The sequence below is a fragment of the Aulonocara stuartgranti genome (genome assembly GCF_965226115.1).
Source record: "Aulonocara stuartgranti genome assembly, chromosome: 1".
NCBI lineage: Eukaryota > Metazoa > Chordata > Actinopteri > Cichliformes > Cichlidae > Aulonocara > Aulonocara stuartgranti.
In genome coordinates this window covers 32,279,000-32,301,751 of record NC_138939.1, presented here as the reverse complement: position 1 = coordinate 32,301,751, position 22,752 = coordinate 32,279,000, and the positions used below count along the sequence as shown (strand labels likewise).

General features: G+C 39.7%; 1 protein-coding gene and 1 long non-coding RNA gene across 2 annotated transcripts in view; both read right to left on the bottom strand.

Annotated features, from left to right (window-relative positions):
• Nucleotides 1-8,695, bottom strand: part of hsd17b12b (hydroxysteroid (17-beta) dehydrogenase 12b) — a 29,296-nt gene extending 20,601 nt beyond the window's left edge. Inside the window, exon 1 of the mRNA XM_082529453.1 lies at nt 8,346-8,695. Within this exon, the coding sequence (XP_082385579.1) occupies nt 8,346-8,523 (178 nt within the window). The 5' untranslated portion in view covers nt 8,524-8,695. The remainder of the gene's footprint in view (nt 1-8,345) is intronic.
• A 2,413-nt stretch (nt 8,696-11,108) lies between these two features.
• LOC309706647 lies at nt 11,109-17,273 on the bottom strand. Its single transcript, XR_014276768.1, has 2 exons — nt 16,979-17,273; nt 11,109-13,303 (listed from the first exon to the last, which is right to left on the bottom strand). It is a non-coding gene; the product is annotated as an uncharacterized lncRNA (long non-coding RNA).
• Between the last annotated feature and the right edge of the window lie 5,479 nt (nt 17,274-22,752).

Genomic DNA, 22,752 nt, shown 5'->3' with positions numbered 1-22,752 from the left:
AACAGCAGCGGCAGCAGGATCCTATTTTTAGCAATTCCCATCTTTCAGAAGGAACCATTCATCACACCTCTGGCTAAATATAACAAAAAAGCGGATGGGGAGTTGCGTGGTGAGTCGAAATGTTACAATATGTCCCTGAATGACCTGCCAGGCCCTACTTAGAGAGGAATACTTGCCTCATCTTTGAGTACAATATCATTCTTGTGTTTTCAGAAACTGTCCATTATATTTTATATTCCTATTGTTTTGTCATTTAGTCCCTTCTTACTTTTGTTTTTTTTTGCATTAGACTTCTGAAAGTAAAGTGCACTTAAGATGGGAATGCTGCTGTGTGGGTTAGGTCAAACCACATCAGTGTGGTTGGGTGCACTGAGCAGTTCAGCCTCTAGGGTCTGCTACTAGGGCTTTTAGGACGCTTAGGCTCATTAAATACTACATGCAAGGTGCACCGACATAAGTGCAGTCTGTTCAGAACAAACTTCACTACCTGGGACCATTCATAGTCAACAAAAGATATGCACGGTACCATCAAAAAACAATAGTCAACAAAGGTTTGTGGAAAGGAAATGTTTAAAACTAAAGAATGAGTCATGTTCTGTTCCTCATTGCAATTCCAGTACTCAAACTACTCTCACTATTCACGAGAATGCACACTGATGATTTAGCTTACGAGTTAAAGATTAAAAAAGGGGGGTTGAGCATTTTAAGCCTAAGTACTGCTCCACTGGGAACTGTCTGACTGTCCCTCCAGTGTGTTCCACCAGTGTTCATTTTGATGGCAAATTTTGATTTCGTTTTAGTCACAGTCTTTTGACTAAAACATCATTTAGTTTTAGACATAATTTAGGCATCTAAGTTCTTTCAGTTTTAGTTATTTAAATATCATATCAAGTGTAAAAGTTTGGTATGTTTTTACTGGTTGCTCCACACGGTTTACAAAGCGTTTTATTTCCCTTGACATCAAATGCAAAATATGTCCAATCTTCTTCTCCCAGAAGCATAGGACCCACTCCCTGTTTGTTGGGGGCAGATCAAATGTGGGCATCTAACTCGCCGCACAGCTAATTTCTTCTCACTGGATCACTTCCAAACTTTTTCGGCCTTACTACACAACTTAATTAGTTCTAAGTCTCATCTCTCTAGAATATTTTCATCCTGTTTTCATTTGATGAAAGTGTCAATAGATTTCATCAGAGTTTCTGATCCTCGTGCATAGGGCTGCTCGATTATGGCAAAAATGATAATCACGATTATTTTCACTGAAATTGAGATCTCGATTATTTGACGATATTTATTTAACCCTTTAAGACCTACTATAGAACCAAGTCCGCCAGAGCTTATATTATTTTTTTACATGTTGTAGTGCCATTTATGGGAGCATTTCAAGTTGCTATACAACTGTTATAGCCCATATTTTAATAATATGTATGAATTAAGTCCATAGTAACTACATTAATTGCAAAAAAGTGCAATAAACTACAAAAAAAAAATTGAAAATCATTTTTGTTTGTTTTTTTACATATATTTCTACTTGGAGAAATTTAAGAGGTTTATCCCTCAAAACTTTAAATACAAAAAAGTTGCAAAAAATAGTTTACAACAACAGGAAACTTATTTTGAGTGTGTTCATAGTTTTATTTTGGAGATACACCAATTTTTATATACTGCAGGAAAAACAAAAAAACAATCCTATGATGCAAATTTTCAAAGAAAACAGCATGTGCATCAAAATAAACTATTTCCAGCAGTGCAATTCGAGTTCTAAGCATCCCAGAAACTATTCAGAAAAGTCAAACATGACCAGTATAGGCCTTTAAGGCCTACAAGTAAAAAAAACTACATTTCCGCGAAAATGACGTCACTTCCGGTTTCGGCCAGGAAATGGCGGACATGTGATAGTTCGCGCTGACGCCTGTTTCACTGCGGGAAGTGTTACGAACAGCTGATCGGATCAGCGAAGCCTGTTTCTGGAATATTATGTTTTTGTTCCTGCAAGCACTTTTTATGCAATTTTTGCAAAGCTTTATGTGGAAGGAAACCGTGACCGAGGACAAGCTGATGGTATGAGATGTAAGTACAACTCCTCTGGTTTCATATGCAAAACAAATTATTGCGCTAGCTTACATGGTCCAGGTTCTACAGGGATTTAAAAATAGTTACACAAAACGGAGCGTGCTGCTCTGACGGCTTTAAAGGGTTAACAATGACTTTAAAAAATAATATAAAATAGTGTTCAACACCACTGAAGTTTTTTTTTTTTTTTACCTCTCTTTTCAACCAACGGCAGTCACTCTCCTCTCCAAATAACTTCTGCTTAGCTTTCCGAGCTTCCCTCGGGTCCTCTTAATCAGCGGTCTCCAACCTTTTTTGCACCACGGACCGGTTTATGCCCGACAATATTTTCACGGACCGGCCTTTAAGGTGTCGCGGATAAACGAGGGAGGGGCTAATAATCGGCTCAGTCATTTTTAATGATCGTTGAAAGCCCAGATCGTAATCGTGATTAAAATTCGATTAATTGAGCAGCCCTACTCGTGCATTAGTTTTTATTTAGTTATTGACTTGTTTTTGTCAGACAAAAGATAAAGGTCGTTGACAAAAACTGAGACAAAAATTATAGGTCGACAAAACTAACCATCTTCCACCCAACTGCACTTTCAACAGTCCACAGTTAAAGAGGGATCTGAGGTGCATAATCCCCTTTTGTATAATTTTCACATCTAGCAATCCTGGTTACAACACCTGTTAGTAACCATGCGCTGCATAAAAATGGATGTATGTAGCTAATGTTACATCATAATGGTGCCCATTGGTTTTGAACACTATATGTTAAAGTCTCAATTTAAAACATTTCAGCCCCATAGCATGGGAATCTATTTAGTTCGGCTTGCCTTAAAAACAGCTGTAAGTGGCCATCAGCAAAACTGTGGAGTCTTTTTTGCTCAAACTGATATCATCATGTTGGTATAGTTCCTGGATCACCAAAACTAATGTTGGTCCAGGTTCAAGAACACAAGTGACCAATTACATTGTAGTAAAGTTATAGTTTTGCAACATGGACGCACCCTACCTATAGCCCTGTAACCCTAACCGCGATCACATCCCAACCCCCAATCCTAACGGCCCCTTTTTTGGATTTCTTCCTGAGTGGACATCAGCAGGTGTTTTCCCACGTTGCAAAGCTATGACATCATAACAGCGTGATTGGTCTGATGCAATGTTGATCCTCGATGAATAGTTGATTGATTAAAATGTTGATCCAAGAACAACGCACAACACAGGGATATCCGACCTGATTTTTCGATCATGTTGGACTGGTGGTCCAACAGGTCATGGTGGTCTGGAAGATATTCTATGGTCTTTACTGCCTCCTTCTGGTGGTACAGGTGGCACAAGGTAAAATAAACAGTGCAGAAAGAATTTAAATATTTTAAACTTTAATGTCCCCAGTATGTATACTCTTACTCTAAGGACATCTTATATGTCGGACAACATCATGGAATGCACCAACGCAAGACTCTGTGATACAACCATTTAGTGCAATTGCTTTTTAAAAGCAAGTCATCAGTTAATTTTTTGAAATTCTCTCCATATATTACCTTTATTACAATGTCCTAATAATAAGCTATGCTCAGTGTACCTTAAGATTTAAGAAGAGTCGCTGACATCACCCTGTGAGACACAAGTTACAGATTTTGGATTTTCTATTTACTGTTTTACCAGAAGCAAGGACCATTGAAATTCAACCCATTTTTAAAACAGGATGAATTCTTGATTTTAACACAACGACTTATGCACAACGGCTGCAGCAATTTTCAATTTGTACATGTTCAAATGCTCTCTGTGCTCTTTCTGGAATGTCTAATACAAATACCACCTTAAAAGAGTTTATTTTAAGCAAATGTTTTTGCTATTTTAACACTACTCTTCATTTGTTCTTGTGCTCATCCATCTATCTGCCCTTTGCTGTGCCCATTTTCCTCTTTGTGTGATTGTCTTGAGTACAGATGATGCCGGGATGCCAAGCATCCTCTAGGGCTGCAGCAGAGCCAAACAGAAGGGAGGAGTGGAGGAGCAAAAGAGAAGAGAAAATGACAAACACGAGCACAGGGGATCCTGAGGGCAACTAAAAATAGTACAGGGAAAAGGAGAGGAGAGTGCAGGGGGAGTCTGGAGGCACAATGATGAGGAAAACGTAGGCTGGGTTATTTTTAGTTGTTTTAAGAATGAAGTGATTTGCAGTCAGAACAGGGAAAAAAAGGAAAAACATTTTACAGCTGAGTGCATGTTCCCTTCACTCAAATAAAACAAGATCTATTTTAGGAACTGCAGTCTCTGGCAAATCTAGGTTAGACTGGCTAGGTGTTCCAATGATAGTGCTACTATGTGAACAACATTGGGGCGCAGGATTTCATGACACCTTACAAGATATAAGGACAATAACTGATTTTTGTTTTTTGTTTTTTTAACAAAACTGTTTTCACAGAAAAGTTAAACAAAATGAGAATTTTACCAACCACTCTTATTTTAACGCCTCAACTTCAGCATTTTGAAAGTCAACCATCTTGTGCCGAAATTGGGACAAGAGGATAAAAAGTTATCAGACAGAAAGCAGGGTTAAAATGACGCATGAACTCATGGACTCGACTGTCCAGGATGCTGCTAGAGGTGAAACAGCGTTTTCTTGGCACCTTTTGTGGCCAGAAAACCAGTCAATTAAAGTATGAATCACACAATCAAGTTCAGAATAGTTACTGACCATGTATATCCCCTTTCAATTAATTCAATTCAATTTTATTTATATAGTGCAAAAGCAGTCACATCAGGGCAATTTATATTGGGGCGATCGTGGCTCAAGAGTTGGGAGTTCGCCTTGTAATCGGAAGGTTGAATGTTGTGTTGTTGTGTCCTTGGGCAAGACACTTCACCCGTTGCCTACTGGTGGTGGTCAGAGGGTCCGGTGGCGCCAGTGTCCAGTGCCTCGCCTCTGTCAGTGCGCCCCAGGGTGGCTGTGGCTACAATGTAGCTTGCCATCACCAGTGTGTGAATGTGTGCGTGAATGAATGGATGACTGGATGTGTAAAACGCTTTGGGGTCCTTAGGGACTAGTAAAGCGCTATATAAATACAGGCCATTTACCATTAGTAAAGACCCTACAACAACACAGAGAAAACCCCAACAATCAAATGACTGCCTATGAGCAAGCACTTGGCAACAATGGGAAGGAAAAGCTCCCTTTTAACAGGAAGAAACCTCCAGCAGAACCAGGCACAGGGAGGGACGGCCATCTGCCGCAACCAATTGGGGGTTATGGGAGAGAGACAAGACAGTAAACACTGCCGAAGTGAGGCAAAGATAATTAACTATTGATTAAATGTGGAGTAGTGACCCCTTATTGTCATGATTTCCCCATGTTTTTATGGCTATTTCCAGCAGGGTAACGCACCATAATGCAAAACAAAAGTCTAAATGTTTTTCATACAGCTGAGAATTAGTTCAGCAGACTTCAGGAACCTCCCCAGTTGGCATTCTGCTGGATTCACCAAGCAAGACAGGTGGCTTGAAGTGCAAATGTGCAAGTTGCAAATCTGCACAAATTGTGAATTGAATCGCACTGATGTGGAGCAGAATCTGATGCCGGCAGATCGGAGTGAGGTAAACCTATAAGCAGTTTGCCAATCACCATTAAGCAACAAAACTGTGCCGTCTGTGAAATCAGACGGCACTGTATAAAAGTCTGCAACCATCAAAAGTTTAGGGTGGAAACAAAACTGTATCCAGTATTGGTATGTCACACGTGTCACAACTATGTCATTTGAAGCAATGTTTGAGAAATAGCTTACCTTCCTAATAAAATGCTCAGCAAGTGTCACACAATGCATTAAGGCAGCTGTATTTTTTATAAGTCATTGTCTCAGATAACGTATGATTAGAATGTGTAATACCATCACAGCTTCCCTTTTCTCTCTCCCTCACAGTCTCCTGCTCTCTCTCTCACACACCAGTGAAATGCAGGCACCGCTGAACCAGAATCACGAGGATCCTGCGTCTCATGTAAAGCTAACTTATGAATGGCTGTAGTCCCGTTATATAATCGGGCCATCCTCTCAATCAAGTCCACTTCAGTGAGACAAAGTTTGTGAATGAAAGTAGTAGCCGAGGCTAACGGGCTCCCTTTGCCTCATTGCATATTCTGAATCATTTTGCATCTGGAATCCAAAAATATCCTCCCTCCCCTTCTGCGTTTCCATTTTTAGCCGTGCACAAAAAAAAAGATCAAAGGCGTCGTCGGTTCACATCCCCCGAACATTTGGCTCCTCTCTAACACACTGATGTGACTGGAGCTGCAAAGGCTGAGAAAGATGTAGAGTCCTCTGATTTTAGCCTTGAATCTTGAATTGTTGGAAATGGTAAAGGAGTCAGGAGAACGTGTCCAAGACAAAAAGAGAAATATACAATATAAATATGCAATCAAAAGATTGTGGAATCAGCAAATAGAGATTGGAAAGGCATTGATAATACTTCTATGATGCCTTATAAGCATTTTAATTTCAGGTTTGGATTTTCATTGACTATGTAGTTTTTTTACTGACAGGCCCTACAGGTCCTGGGCTCTTCTGGGGTGCCTAAATGAATCATTATGTAAAAAACTTCTGAGATTTGTGAGCTACCAACTCTGATGTTGGTGTGAACTTTGTACACCAGACTTGCCAACACCAAAGCAATCCCGGCAGGCCAGTCTGTTCAAATTTCAAGGTTCAATCAGTAAGCAGGTAGGACAGATGGACAGCATTCAATCTAACTTGATAATCCCCTCGAGCCATAATCCAACGATAAGACTTGCAACTGTTTTACAAGTGATGACAAAAGGGCTGATCATCCCTTCAACACTATGTATTCCTTTTAAACAAAAAAGGCATCAAAGGATTTTCTGCTGCTTTACTAAAGAAGTCTTAGTGTGTAACAAGTATATGCTGAAGCAATATGGGACGACTGGATACGTCACAATCACCCCACCAGAGTGAAACATTAAACAGAGCAGCCACAGCTGTGACACACCGCAACAACCCCAGCATGAGTCGTTCCCAGTGGTTTCAAGAATAGGAGAGTCCATTAGAGAGCACCGTGTGTGCTTGTAGTCCACTGTACATTCTGTATTATGTTAGGTGCACCATCACAGCCCAGTGCAATCCAGTTCACCCTAAGAAACAAATAAACTACAGAGACACGAGGTGTGATTAGAAATGTTAAACTATTGCATCTATAAAATGCAAAAACCTGCACCTGCTTTGAATTTGGATTGTATCTTACAGTGAAAGGCACCAGCTACATTTTATTAAAAGGCCAAAGTTGCACAGCACCAAATCTGGTGAGAAAAATGTTCATTTTTCATGGACATCAGGCAATGGTACGTGCCATACTTTAGGTCATTTGTGCTAAATATTCTCCCTAAGACGCCGAAGGATTTTACAAGAGAAAAAACAAACAAAAAAAGTGGTCAGACTCTCAGACTAACAAACAAAGACCTGACCTGACTCGGGATAGTGGCACTGGCAAATATAAATTGCTTTTATAAGGGCAGTAGCAGGGCTTTTGCATAGGACCTCATCTAATACAAGCCATGTGTTCTGCCTCAGTGGAGTTACTCTCACTGTTCATCGGTTTGTTAGCTGTAGCTGGTGTTCTGATAATCTCAGTCAAATAAGATTTTTTTAGCACATGTGAGACCTTAAAGAAATTCAACCCTGGAACTAGAGATACACAGAAACCACATATGGATCAGATATAATTTCAATCCAAAATCAAAAAGATAGACCAGGTATCATGACATCAGACCAATCAATAAAATGTGTGTGGGGGGGAGGGGGTGTTTTTTCGTCTTTCCTCTATGATTTCAAACGATGGTCAAATAAGCTGACGCATAAGCTGTAATAATGATTACAATACTTTCCCTGCAATGTTACCAACTAATGTGTCAAACAGTACTGAGTTATAAAAGAATTTATTATGGAAGTGACTTATAATACTTATACTACAGAATAACACTGTAACAAAGTTAAACAGAAAAAAGATTAATGCTCCACTGTTTAATTCTGTTTACATATCAGAAAAACTATCATTTTGCACATTTCAATTATATATATATATATATATATATATATATATATATATATATATATATATATATATATATATATAGTGGGGTGGGGTGTTATGTTCAGACAAAGAATAGCTACTTAATACTTAATACAACCGACAGGACAACAGGACAGGTCCCTTTATATTGTACCATTACTACTTGAATAAATAAAACTGGCTGGTAGTCTCCCCAATTAGTTTCTCACCTGCCCACTTTCCTAGTTTGGCGGGTGACAGGAGCCGTCCGTTGCCCAGCACCCACACCCTGAACCCGGACAGCAATCGGTACACGGTGCACAGAGACAACCAGGCCGCGGTCAGAGCACCGAGCCAGAACAGCGGTGCCTCCACGGCCCGAAACACGGCTTCTCCGCTGAACGACATAGCTGCACTACACACTTCTGTGTCTGAACTGCGTATCTATACTAGTGCCTGAATTTATTGTATCTATATTAACGTGATGACAAAGTGCTCAAAGTGCACATACATGCGTCAGCCAGAACCCTTCCTCTGTTGGACACTTCCGCATCAGTGTTTGACTGCCTGTGATTGGCCCGTTCTCTTCTTCTTCTTTTAATGCTTTTAAAACCCCCATCGCAACAAATCTACTCGTTACTACCACCTACTGTTCCAGCACAGGCTGGACCCAAAACGACCGTCATGCGGCTACAATGTTTTGCAAAATATACGCGTTAAATTCTTCTATATAACATCTCAACTTCCTACCTGTTATGTTGGTGTAAAGTAACAACTTTAATTTAAAAAAAAAATCACATTTCAAAAGGGACCGTTTTCACTCGATGAAGCATTACGGTTTAAGGATTTACTAACTTGGTAACATCATATCAGTTTCTACTTTTACGTCCTTCTAATGTTTATAATCTTACTTTTTTATTTTACGTTTCATCCCTTAATATTGTAAGCGTTATAGTGCCCTAACTCTACCTCTCATTTGCCCTTAGTGTGCTTTGCCTTCTTTGGTTAAAAATACTGAATATTTTTTTTCTTCCCACAAATAATAACACTAATACTACACCTTCAGTATTCCAAGCCATACCATGCTTGTGTTATTTCACGTGTTTTCTCTGTTTGTTTAATAGCTGTATATGCGCTTGCACATACCTTTTCTCCAAGTGTCACTTTAAACAAACATTTCTTTTTTCAGGCTGAAGCTGAACCTGCTTGCATTGTTCTATTAATTGCTCAAATTTGCCCATCTTTTCTTTTTCTTGTTTTCATATTCTTTTCTGTATTTCATGTATTTTCTCGTAGTACATTAAATGTGCCAGTTGTGTTTCTAATCTCTTGTGTGGGGAAAATGCTTGTATTGTAGATGTTAATGTTTAATGTTCTCCCATCTTAAGACTACATATATACATGTACTGTATATACTGTTATGTCCACTGGCAGCAATTTCAAAAGTGCTCAACACGGTGTCTTGATTACACCGTAGAAAGCTTTAATGAGGACAGTGATTTGATCAGTTTTCAGTAGTCAATGAAAACACACATTCTTTTTACCTGTGTTTTCATATTGTTTGAAATACTGTAGACTGAAAATGCAATATGAAACACCCATTTCAATTTTACACCCGAAGTGTGTGTATTTTTTTTCTCCCTGTTTTCTTTTATAAAAATACTTACATTTTATCATTATGCTTGCTTTTGTCTACACCTTACTGTTTTTAAAGGCAATTTAATGGCAATAGTAGAACTTACATTTTTTTTTTGGAGTTTTCTGGGTTTAGCAAATATACGTGTCATGTTTTTGAAATATAGTAAGAAATCTTGTAAAAAAAAAACAAAACTCTTTTACAACATTTCCACCCAAAACATTTTGAAAAACAATTGTTTTGAATTTGTGGGAAATTATTTTTTAGCATCCCAGATGGAGGTGTAAATAATAAATTGACACCATGCAGAATCCTGTGTTTTAATTTCAAAGATGTGTGTCCACAAATCCACTTGTGATAGATATTTAGTCTTAACTCTGCTTTCTTTAAAAAAAAAAACAAATGGTTTGATTATTTGTTTTATTGCCGTGATTATTCTGATTGTAACTCCTCTTTGTTTCATAGACACGATGTGTGTAATTGAATCAAACTTAATATACAGACACACACATACGGAGTACACAGTTCAGCCAAGTGGAGCAGACATGAGTGGTCCATAATGTGAGTGTGAGCGTTATATAAGCGCATGACATCTAAAAATAGAAATGCAGCAACTGTAAACATGGATCTGAACTGTTGGCTTTAAGCTTTCAAAGGAGTCTGAATGAAAGTTAGATTAACCCAGCATCCCGCATGTAAAGTGCCTAAAGTGGTGACCGTGAGTCTGATGGTGAGTACGGCTGGCATGATAGTGAGTGGGTAAAAAGTGAAACTCAAACCTACAGCGCTGATAAATAATCGAGAAATATATCTGACTTTTTTCTTTCATTATTTTTTTTAAGCTCCTGATGAGTAAAATATGTTTATAAGAAGCACACAGACTTCTTTTAATAACGCAATGTGCTGGACCGTAGTAATTTAACACCACATGTTTAGAGACATGTCATTGTGTTTGTTATTTTTGATACAGAAAAGTGTGACAAGATGATGAGATTTGTGTCCGTGCACTCTAAGACACTGACTAGTTTTTGTACAACACACAAACATCGCATTCTTTCATCAACTTTTATATTTTCCTTTTTTTCTTTACAAGGATTTTACAGGAGATCAGTATAGATTTTATTCTGAATCTTTACGTCTGTCAGATTCAGCTTACACATGCACACACACACACACACACACACACACACACACACACACACACACACTGCAATACGTCATATCTACCGGCTTTTATTATTGTGTAGTTCCATGTGCGTCTTTACAGCAAAGAATCACATTGATGTGTGAATACCTAATTCTTTACAACACGTATCTCCTCAAATCAAACATGCAAACTTAATGAAGACACACGATGCAGGATTTTTCAAGGCTTTTATTAATCATCCATGTTGTTGCATAGAGACTTGAAATAACTTTATTTAAAGACAATAATAATGATAATAATACACACAGTTAATGATGTACCACAAAATTGAAATTCGGTGTATATTAAGGGGAAAGGAGAAAATGAAATCACAGTTGGGAAATCTGTTTAAGTTTTACATATCATTGACTTTTTAAACACCTGAAAGAGAAAACAAGAAAGAAAGAGACTGAGCTGAAATGTAATATTAATTTTAAAAGAAATGAATTACATAGCAAAGCAAAGAATCTTGAAGAAGAAAACAGGATTGTATAGCAAAACACACACACGCACACACCTCAGTAATAACTGGATACAGTTTGTTCACATGCTATGTGTGTCTTATCTTACCTGTTGTTACATTAAGGGAAACAGAAGTCTGTTATCATGGAGAAAATCTACACCTGAGTTAAATGTTATATGTTCAAGGTAACTCGTATTTGAATGCATTTATTAGGGCACCCTTTACAAGGGAGTGTATCTATTTATTGACATATTTTTTGGAAAAGTTCACTTCTCTTATTTTTATTTTAACTTACTCCATGCTAAGTGAGTTTCTCTGCAAACTGTAAAATTGTATAGTTTCTATGTAATTCTTGTTGTGCTTATCTGAAGACTTTCTGCCTGATACACAAACGTAGGTGCAGAACACGTGCGTGTAGCTTTCAAGTATTTAGTGACATTTGCATAACAGTGTATATGCAAAATCTCAACAAAGTAATCATATAAATCTCAGGATGCTGTGGGAAACTTTGCACGTTTTCTTCACTGCACGTTTGCACATAATGGCAGTGTCTCGAATCCAGGCATGCAGACATCCACTCTTACGTCTGAAAAGCCAGCACTACAGCACAGACGCACATTAACTCGTAACGAAAATTTCATTCTGCCCGCTGTCGTGAATTAACAGTGATTTTACGTCTAAGCAGGAAAAGCACTGCAAAACAAAAAAGCTGGCATCACTTAATACGTTTACAAACATTATTTCCATGGGATATCTCCTGTGGAGCTTGACGCAGACGTGTTTAACACATTTAAAACTACAAATCAGCTTCTCATTTGCGGTCCCATATGTCAGCAATGACGCATGCAGTACAGCCCTGTAGAAAAAGAGAGGAACACACATATACCACATCATTAATCTACATTTTTGTATATTTTCCAGTATAAAATTTCAGAATCCCTCTGTTTTCCTTAAATTATTTATTTGGTTTGTGAAAGGCTTTTTTTTTTTAGTATAGTGTCCTTCACTGTTGAAAAGACCCTTTTAAGTATTTCTACCTTGTCCCTGTCCTTTCCCCAAACCTCCATCAACACACAATGACAAAAGACTGCCTTCTAATCAGTGTGTGTATATTTCGGAGCTATGATGATTTAAGAGATGTCCTGGAGAGGAGGTGCTGATAGGGAGAGTTGGACATATTCTTCTAAACCAGGAGCTCATGACTTCATGAGATGCTGGAGCTAAGGGAGAGGGGTTTAGGGCATGGTGGTGGGGGGCGTGGGGGGTCACTTCCTGCTTCTTTCAGCCTGTGTGTGACCTCAGAATTCGATCCTGATTAAGGCAGATTTAAAAAGTTTACACAATCATCATAACATTGTGCAATAATCTGAACACTCATATGTGTGGAGATCTGACTGTGTATGCACGGCAGTGTGGGTTGGAAAAAACAGGCACCCTACACAGGACTGTGTATTGGCATGTCATAAACACATTATGAATATTTGATTGTCAACACGTTAAATGTGCCCCTTGTGCCTTTGTTAAATAGTCCAGTATTTAACAAAAAAGAGTAAAAGAAAATTTGCTTAAGCCGAATCAGTTTCCTTCTTGGAATGATCGTAATGCGTTTTGATCCACAATAACAGACGGAGAACAAAAGAAGAAGATGAATGAAAAAGAAGGGCATGCAAGATAAACGCAGCGAGTGTGTCTGTGTACGTGTCGAAGGTGAGGATTACATCCTCACACCATGAGAACATTACCAGCTGATTTTGCAAAAATAAAAAATAAAAAATAAATAAAATGAAAGACTTTACTCTTTACTTCCCTTTTACAGATTCCCTCACGTGCTTCCACCTTCTGACCTCATTGTGCTTTGGTCACTGCTGCTGTGTCTCATTGTCCAATGTGTGATGTGACAAACCTGCGAGTACAAAAGGCAAAAAAAAAAACCCAAGAACAATGACAAAAAGCGAATTAATGATAATAATAATAATAATAATAATAATAATAATAATAATAATAATAATAGTATGCCGAGGCAACATTATTGCCATAATAAAGACATTTTCTTTCATTCTTTGTGCCAGAATTGACACAATGGCGTACAGGTGCTTGTGAAGAGTAACGGGGTAAATGTACAGATATATACAGATATAAAGGAGTAGAAGCACACAGGGTGATACTAGTATGAATATCCACGCCCAGTAAGCTGTAATTTTAACAATGAAAATGCATCAGAAGTCAAAACAGGGGAGTGGAAAAAGAAATGGTCAGGAAGTGCCCTGTGATGCAGTTTACAGCAGCCAGTTTATTTCACAGAACCATAAGCAAGGAATAGAGAAAAGATGTTTTAAACAAGCAAACTATTCAACAAAGAAATAAAATGAGAAACGAAGCACACACTGGACATCTTCGCTTTGACATCTATGCGCACACCTCACAACCCTAGACACTTTATTTAAGTTGGCAGATTTACGTGTCTTTTTCCAGCTGCAGAAATGTTGAAAATTTTCTTTCATATATTCATTACTCACAGAATTTTGAGCTCATTTTTACCTCCTTCATCTGGACATGTGTCTGTCCAGTTTTCAGTTTATATACCAGATGCTTATTTGTGGGGGGTTTCTCTTTATGTCTTTATGGAACCCACCGAGTAATACCTCACAGCGCAGGCTGCAATTTTTGAATTTGAATTTAATTTAGTAACTCATATAAGGTTGGATGAGGTTTTACTGCTTTGTGTGCTGTGACCTTTTTTCCCCTCCTGTACATTCATGTCGTGGAACATCCAAACTTAAGGTGCAGGTGTTTTAATGACACTGAGGGTTCATTTGAGGTCCTACAGAGAGCAGCACCAATACTGAATGTGCTTGATCTTATCTTATTTTCTGTAGTCTTTAGAACTGCTTTTCTAGCCTTCGTGTTTATTTACAATTCTATTTCTAATGACATGTGAATGTATTTCACACCAGCACGTTCTTTTTGAGAAGATAGTTCTTTTATAAATAAGCAGAATGCATGTGTTCTTAATAGGAAGGGGTGCCTCTGTAACTCACACTGTAAATCTCATCTTGCTATCTTAAACACAGGACTCCAAGTAAGTTTTGGCAAAGCTGCACACGTTAACCAAAACTCAGAGTGTTTAAAGGAGACACAAAAATGTGTGTGTCTGTGTGTTGTTAGATTAGACCACTTTTGTTTGTCTGGAACTGTCTTTTAAACGAGCGTCAGACATGGCTTTGGAAAACATCAAGATAGAGATTTTGAGCTCACTGGAATTGCTCCAAACTTTTCCAAATATAAGAAGAAAGAAAGAAAGAAAGAAAGAAAGAAAGAAAGAAAGAAAGAAAGAAAGAAAGAAAGAAATGCATTCAGATGGAGATGTAATGTTTATGGAGAATAACTAAATCATTAATTTAAAAAAAAATATTAGTAGAGGATAAATTGTTTATTTATAGCACAACAGAAAAAAAACTGCATAATTATGCTGTGTGAGAGTTTAGATAGGGGTTCTGAGGTGCAAGACAGCACTCCTGATTGTTTTGTTTTCCTTCCCTCTGTTCACTCAGTGCTGCATCAAAGCAAGAGGTGCAAGAGATTCGTGTGTTTAAAAATTAAATCTAAATGAAATGTGTAAAGACACCTTGTTACAACTGATCACTGTGTGTGTGTGTGTGTGTGTGTGTGTGTGTGTGTGTGTGTGTGTGTGTGTGTGTGTGTATTGAAAGCATGGGTCACACTTGTACACTTTGTGATCCCAAATCTCATTCTTCCAACACACCACAGAGCCTGACAGCAGCAATGTGACTTCTCAGTCTCAACAACACGAACGATGTTTGGATCCTCCACAAATGCTTTTTGGGGTAAGGGCTTCCCAGGTTCATGTATGCACAGCAAGCCCAGACCGCAAAAAGATTCGTGACGGACAACTGCAACAGCTTCAGAAAAAAGAAGAAAGAAAGAAAAAGAAAAAAAAAAACTCCAGTCATCGATTCCTCGGGGTCTTCATCCTCAAAGTGTTTTCAGATTTTAGAAAGAAAGAAAAAAATGGAGAAGAAAAGAAACGTTGCTCATTAGGGCGATTTTTGCACATGATCACGAGCTTAGATGACTTCCCAGCGAAGACGTATCTAGCAAAATTGAGCTCGAATCCGCTGGATCGGCATAGCTTCGCAACAGCGCGAATCCTTGTTATTAAAAAAGAGCGGCGACGAAGAGAGGCGGCATCTCATTGCCGTTATAGACTTTAACACGCAGCAGAGGATGGCAGCGAGCTGATTGGACAGGACGAGTCGCCATCGACCAATAGCGACGTAAAGGAAAGGAGCACCTAAGCAGGAGGCCGAAGCACCTGACAGTTTTTCATGACCACCCCCCACCCCACCGCCTCCGAAACACCCCCTCCCAAACAACGTTCACTACGGACATTAGTGTGACACCCAGTCCAAAAAATTATATATATATATATATATATATATATATATATATATATATTTTTTAATCCATCACATCAGCTGAAAGCGCGCGAGAAAACGTCGTGATGTGATTGCACCACTTGTGGATCCCTTTCAGTGATGCTGCAAAAGAAAAAAAAAAACACTATCATACCCCCTCCCATTCAGTCCCATTAATAATAAAGTTTTCTTTATTTGCAAACGCTTAATTTGGCTCCAGACCTCCAGCTGCCGAACCAAGGGGCCCTACCCTCGCTTCGTTTTCATTGGGCCGTCCAGCCGTTCATTCGTGGACGCCTCTCCCAGCCGGTCACGATTCCCCCCATCTGTCTCGAGCGCACCGAAGCCAGACGCCACTGACGCAGCACGCGCCTTACTCACTTTCAGCAGTCACGACTCGAGACTCATCGTGCACGGAAGAGGGGGGGAATCTGCAAAGAAGGATCAAATTGTAAAGGTTGCGCTATATTTGAGTATCTGAGGCGGATTGCTGCTTGAGCTGCTCACCCTGCAGCGTAAGCAATGGGAATGGGGGGTTGGAGAAAGAATAGCGAAAATATAATAGAGCTTTCCACTACCAATTAAAGACAAAAAAGAGGAAAAAGCAAGCAGAGAGAAGTAATCACCCTAAAAGCCCACTGTGAAAAACGTAGTGCACCAAGCTACAACTAGAGTGTAAAAAGAAGCAAAAGCCAGTCTTAAAACACTCCAGCACCACCAACACGGGGACAGCTCCCCACTCGCTCTAACAGCCTTCGTCTACCGCGAAAGGCTTGAGATTAACGTCACGAAGTGCCGCTAATAAGAGCAACAATGGCAACATTATTTCGAGCAGACCGACAAAAAGACACATCCACCCCCTTTTTTAAGCATAGCTGAGGGTGATCCCCGCGTAGCTGCAAACGCGGACTGCTTTGATATCCCTTCAAGCATGCGGCAAAAATAGCAGAAATCCACACAAAACACTCGTGACACGGCGTTTTTTGTTTGTTTGTTTTTTCAAACATTTGTGGTTCCCTCGTCTTTTACAGCACTGTGAATAGAAACATTGTAGCAAACGGCTTTCTTTTTTTTGCAAAGCATTTAAAACAGAGAAAAAAAAGATCAGGCAGGTACAGAAAGGTATATAGCCTACAACTCACCATTGTAGCAGCGGAGCCTCCTTTAAAAATACGAAAAGTGGCGTAAAAAGAGGCCCCCCAAATAAAACGCCTCTTTTCTTCTTCTTCTTCTTTTTATTAACCATAAAATGTGCTCCGGCTTTCCGCTTCTTCACTGTACTCTTGAATGGTGTGCCTTTTATAGGAGTGATGCCCCCTATCTATTTCTGGATCACGATCCAACCCCGTTTCTATTTTTAACTCGCGCGTGATGAAAAAAGAAAAGCTCGCAGAGGTTCCTTGGAGGAATTTCGAGCGCGTGCGGGCTGTTTGAGAACTGGCGCGAGCTCCCGCTTCTCCCTCCTTGTTGCACTGCCACGCGCGCGAGCACGCCCGCATGTCTTCCCTAATATACACTGTGGAGAAAAAAGGAAAGAAAAGAAAAAGAAGACACTGGGGGGATGCGATTTGATTTAAACCGAATGGCGAAAGAAGGCAGAAATAGGCTTTTGATTTTATTTTTTATTAATTCATGGTGTTGCCGCTGGAAGCACGGTTCCTGTAACCCCCCGCGCGCCCCGCCATCCACAACACACACGCGCGGACGCCCCACAGCCTATCAAATGTGACTATAAAATAATGTGGTTAAAAACGCGCTAACCAGGCTTTAGCTTTAGCACAAGAGGTCATTTTTTTATGCAGCCCGCTTTATGTTTAACGCCAATAACAAATTTAGTTATAAAGCAGACTTCCTTCTCCTGTGGGCTGCGTCAGTCACTCGGCATTGACGTCAGGTGGAGAATCTCCTACTTTGAAGGTGGAAGCAGGAGCCTCCATTGCCTACGTTGAGCCTAAAGACCAGCGAAGCTCTGCAAATGTAAAATACCAGCGGGTGATACGGAAAGGCCACGGTCTAATGTAATGTCAGAGCTCTGTGTAGTGTCACTGGGAGTAAAAGCCTGCTGCACGACAATAAAAACGGTGAGTTGCCTAAAACATGAGCTCGGTTGGTCAACTTGAGACAACACCAGCCGTCAGATGTGTCTTGTCGGCTCTTATTTTACAGCACAAGGCCCGTGAAGGTGGTAAAGGTCCTTAAAACGACTGTGGGTTGGTTTTACCCTTTCAGCACAACTACAAGTGGCCCTCGGTGTGATCATGCGGAGCTGGACTACACACACACACACACACACACACACACGGTGCAAGCCTGCTGCCGCGGTCTGAGTCCTGCAGATTCTCACTGCACAGGGCAGAATGCTGAAACGCGTAGTAACGGAGCGGCGCTTGGCCGACCGATGATGCTATTTTTAACTCCCATACTCAACATGCCTGGCGCTGCGGGTTTCTCTGCTCAAGGTAGCTTACTATACTGTATGAGAGGCAAAATATAAACACGGGAAAGAAAAGCGGGCGAGATCTGGTTTCTCTAGTTTGGAGGGGGGGGGGGGGGGGGGGGGGGGGGGGGCACTCCTAAGCAAATTATAGGGGTTTTTTTGGATTATCAATTTATCCCTTTATGAATGAAGCACCTTGTTATTCATTAAAGCTGCAACCTGTAGGATTTTATTATATGCAAACTTGATGCATCAGAACAAAAATGCTTTTCTTTTTTGCATAACTAAGGCATCTACAGTTATGTCCATAAATATTTGGACAGAGACAACTTTTTTTTCTAATTTTGGTTCTGTACATTACCACATTGAATTTTAAATGCAACAACTCAGATGCAGTTGACATACAGACTTTCAGCTTTAATTCAGTGGCTTGAACAAAAAGACTGTATAAAAATGTGAGGAATTGAAGCATTTTTTAAACACTATCTTCATTTCAGAGGCTCAAAAGTAATTGGACAAATTAAATAAGTGAAAATGTTAATTTCTAATACTTAGTTGAAAACCCTTTGCTGCCAATGACAGCCTGAAGTCCTTAAGTCATGGACATCACCAGATACTGGGTTTCCTTCTTTTCAATGCTCTGTCAGACCTTTACTGCAGCGACTTTCAGTTGCTGTTTGTTTGTGGGCCTTTCTGTCCGAAGTTTAGTCTTCACCAAGTAAAATGCAAACTCAGCTGCTAAGACCAGGTGGCCAGTAAAGAATATTCCACTTCTTTGCTTTAATAAACTCCTGGGTTACTTTGGCTGTATGTTCTGGATCATTGTCCAGCTGTATTATGAAACACCACCCAATCAATTTGACTGCGTTTAGCTGGATTTGAGCAGACAGTATGTCTCTGAACACCTCAGAATTCATTCAGCTGCTTCCATCCTGTGTCACATCATTTTTTTAAGTAAAGTCTAGACTAGACTTTCTATTCTTGAGGCTTATGAGTGGTTTGTACCTTGCATTGAACTCAACCAGTCTTCTCTTTATGGTACACTTGGATATTTATGGGCCTACCTCCGTGAGAGTGTTGTTCACTTGGTTGGCTGTTGTGAAAGGGGTTCTCTTCACCATGGAAATGATTCTACAATTATCCACCACTGTTGTCTTCCATGGACATTCAGGTCTTTTTGCATTGATGAGTTCACCACACCTCAGATAAACTCCACGCCTTTAACTGCTTAACTGATAATGACATAACGAAGGAATTGCTCACATCTGCCCATAAAATAGCCTTTGAGTCAACTGTCCAATTACTTTGGCTCCCTTTAAAAAGAGGGTGGCACACGTTAAGAAGCAGGAACTCCTAAACACTTCATCAAATTTGAATGTGGATACCTTCAAATGATAGCTGATCTTACACATTCTGTCCATGTTCACTATATAACTATAATTGGAATATGTTTCAGTAAACAGGTAAAAAAAAAAAAAAAAAAAAAAAAAAAAAATCTTATACCTTTCCAGATAGTTGCCCAACCTAGATATAGTTTTGTTAAAAAAAATGTAACACAATAAAGTTGCTTAACACAGTCCAAATTCAGTTATATTCAGTTCTCACATCACAAAATACACAGAGCTAGCTCTGGCACAGTGGCAATGGGACTAAGCTATTAGTGTAACAGAACAGACAAAAAGTTCAGGATGTTAAATCCAAAACCTAAAGTATAATCTGAAAAACAGTTGCAGAAATCTCTTCTGAGAGAGAAGACAGAAAATAGCTCAGTGTAAATTATTTTGCGTTAATTGTGATTTAAATAAAACACTTGTTTTCTGCTCCTTTTTTGACTACCTCGACGAATAGATCTGTAGGGGAACAGCATGCCAAGGAAAGACTGTGACAAGGTTTCTCAGGAGCTGTCCATGGTATCAAAACAAACAGGGGTGGGAGGTTCAGCTTACAGTCTCTGGTGATGTCAGGTAGTTTTTTTAGGAGTTGGGCTCGGCCTCTTAGGTCCAGTCAAATAATGTCTTTTTTAAAAACATTTTTATCATTTTTTATTAAAAACATTATCCTTTTTCATCTTTATTCGATAGTCACAGTGGAGAGAGGACAGCAAAGTGGGGACAGAGAGGGAGGGAAAACATGAGGCAAAGGGCCGCGGGTGCGACTCAAACCCGGGCGGGCTGCTCTCAGCCGTATGGCATGTGGTCGCCCACTCAACGCACTGAGCTTAACCAGCGCCCATGAAGGATGTCTTGGTATTTGTAATGCTTCAACATGCCAGGACATTTTGTCAATTTTATGCTCCAAACTTTGTGGTAACAATTTTGGGATGGCAAAACAAGGTCCATAAAGACATGGATGAGCGAGTTTCATGCCGAAGAACTTCACTGGCCTGACTTCAACCCGATCAGAGACTAGCAGAGACTCTGACCCATGCCTTTTCCATCCAACATCTGTGTGTGACTTCACAAATACATTTCTGAAGTAATGGTGTTACGGACCTAGCAGGGCCTTCTCCTGAAGTTGCCTATGTGGGCGTGTCCTACCATCTCTCCTGCCCTAGGTGCCACCTTTTTCTTTTGGACAGCTGACTCCCATCAGCAAGCCATGTTGGTGGGTGCAGCTAGTGAGCTGTGTTCGGTGATTGTTTACTCCCACTCTGTGGAGAGGAGTGATTGGTGACTAAACTTTTTTTTACTTACTTTTCAGTTTACTGACCGATGCCTGAGTTTTTGTTTGTTTCTTTAAATGGTGATAGCGGCTTGTCCGTCTCTATTAGTTGAGTTATTAATAAAAACGTTAATAAAACTCCTTAATTTAACCCTTTTGCTTCCCTGTCTCCTTTTTCCGACCCGGACACTTTTTGTTACTTTCCCTCATCGCCTGCCCGCTCATATTAAACCTTATAGACTAAGAATGGGATGTCACTGAAGTTCATATTCATGTGAGGGCAGATGAGTAAATACTTTTGGTTATATTATGTAAACAAATGGAGAAGATCTGCTCAATTCATCATGGAAAGTGCCCTATGATGCAATTTAATTCAATTCAGATTTATTTGTATGGCACTAGAACAGTTGCCTCAAGGTGCTTTATTTTGTAAAGTAAAGACCATACAACTATACAAAGAAAGCAAGGAAAGCCCCAACTATCATATGACAACCCTTCCCAAAGTGCTCTGGCAACAATGGGGAAAAAACTCCCTTTTAACAAGAAGAAATCTCCAGAAGAACCAGGTTCATGGAGGGGCAGCCATCTGCTGCGATCAATTGAGGGTGCACACAGGATTACCTGATCTGGCCCTAATTATAACCTTTATTAAGAAGGAAAATTTTAAGCTCAATCTAAAAATAGCGGAGGTTTTCTCATCTTGAAACCAAACTGAGAGTTGGTTGCACAAGAGAGGGGCCTGATAGATGGATGGATGGTTGTCCCCCTATTCTACTTTCAAAATCTCTGAAAACCTCGAGTAAGCTTGCAGTCTGAGAATAAAGTGCTCTACTGGGATAATATGATTCTATGAAGTTTTTATATATGATGTGGCCTGATATTTCAGGAATTGTATGTGGGAAGAAGGATTTTACAATCAATTAGGATTTTACAGAAAGCTCGTGAAGAGAAGCTAATACAGGAAATATGAGCTCTTTTTCTGGTCTTTGTCAGGACTCTTGCTGCTGCATTTTAGATGAATGCTTTTCAGGGAATTATCTGACAATAGCAAAGACGTACAGTTAGTGGGGATAGGTTAACTGGAAACACTAAATTGCCTGTGGATGTGAGTGCGATTGGTTGTCTCTGTCTATGTGTTAACCCTGCGAGAGACTGGCGACCTGTCCAGGGTCATCTGGTTCATGGATAAATATAGCTGTTTGTCATCTGCATAGCAAAGGAAATGTATGCATCCATCCATGCATTTTATTAACCACTTATTCACATCAGGTTCATGGCGAGGGCTTGAACCAGGTATCATTCAGCAAAGGGCATGGTACACCCTGGAATAATGGCCATTCCAATAAAAGGGATAATGGAAATGTATGCATATCGAATGAGGGAAGCAGTTGACAGCGTTTTAGTAGATACAGGTGAATGGCTTAGAAATGAATTGAGCTGCGGTTTGGGGAAGGCCTCGAAGGGGACTGAAAGCAGCTCCTGGGCCTGGCAGATCCCCATGTACTAAATAGAAGTGAAGAAGTGAAAGAATTGAAAAGGGGAGGGAGGGTGGGGGACGTAAACGAGAATGAACAGCTTGTAGAACTGAGGGAACATATATAGATAAGAACCGGAAGTAACGTGTTTAGAGGCGGGGTCCCGCTCCTGAAATTCAGATACTTTATCTCCAATTGTGTTAGAGACATTCCTCATTTTCAAGGACAAATTGAAATATATAAGATAAATACAACTCAAACCAATGAAGGACATTTTAATACATTTTAATAGTCTTTGCAGTCTCTGGAGAAAAATTCTGCTATTCCCTGTATTAAATCCTGC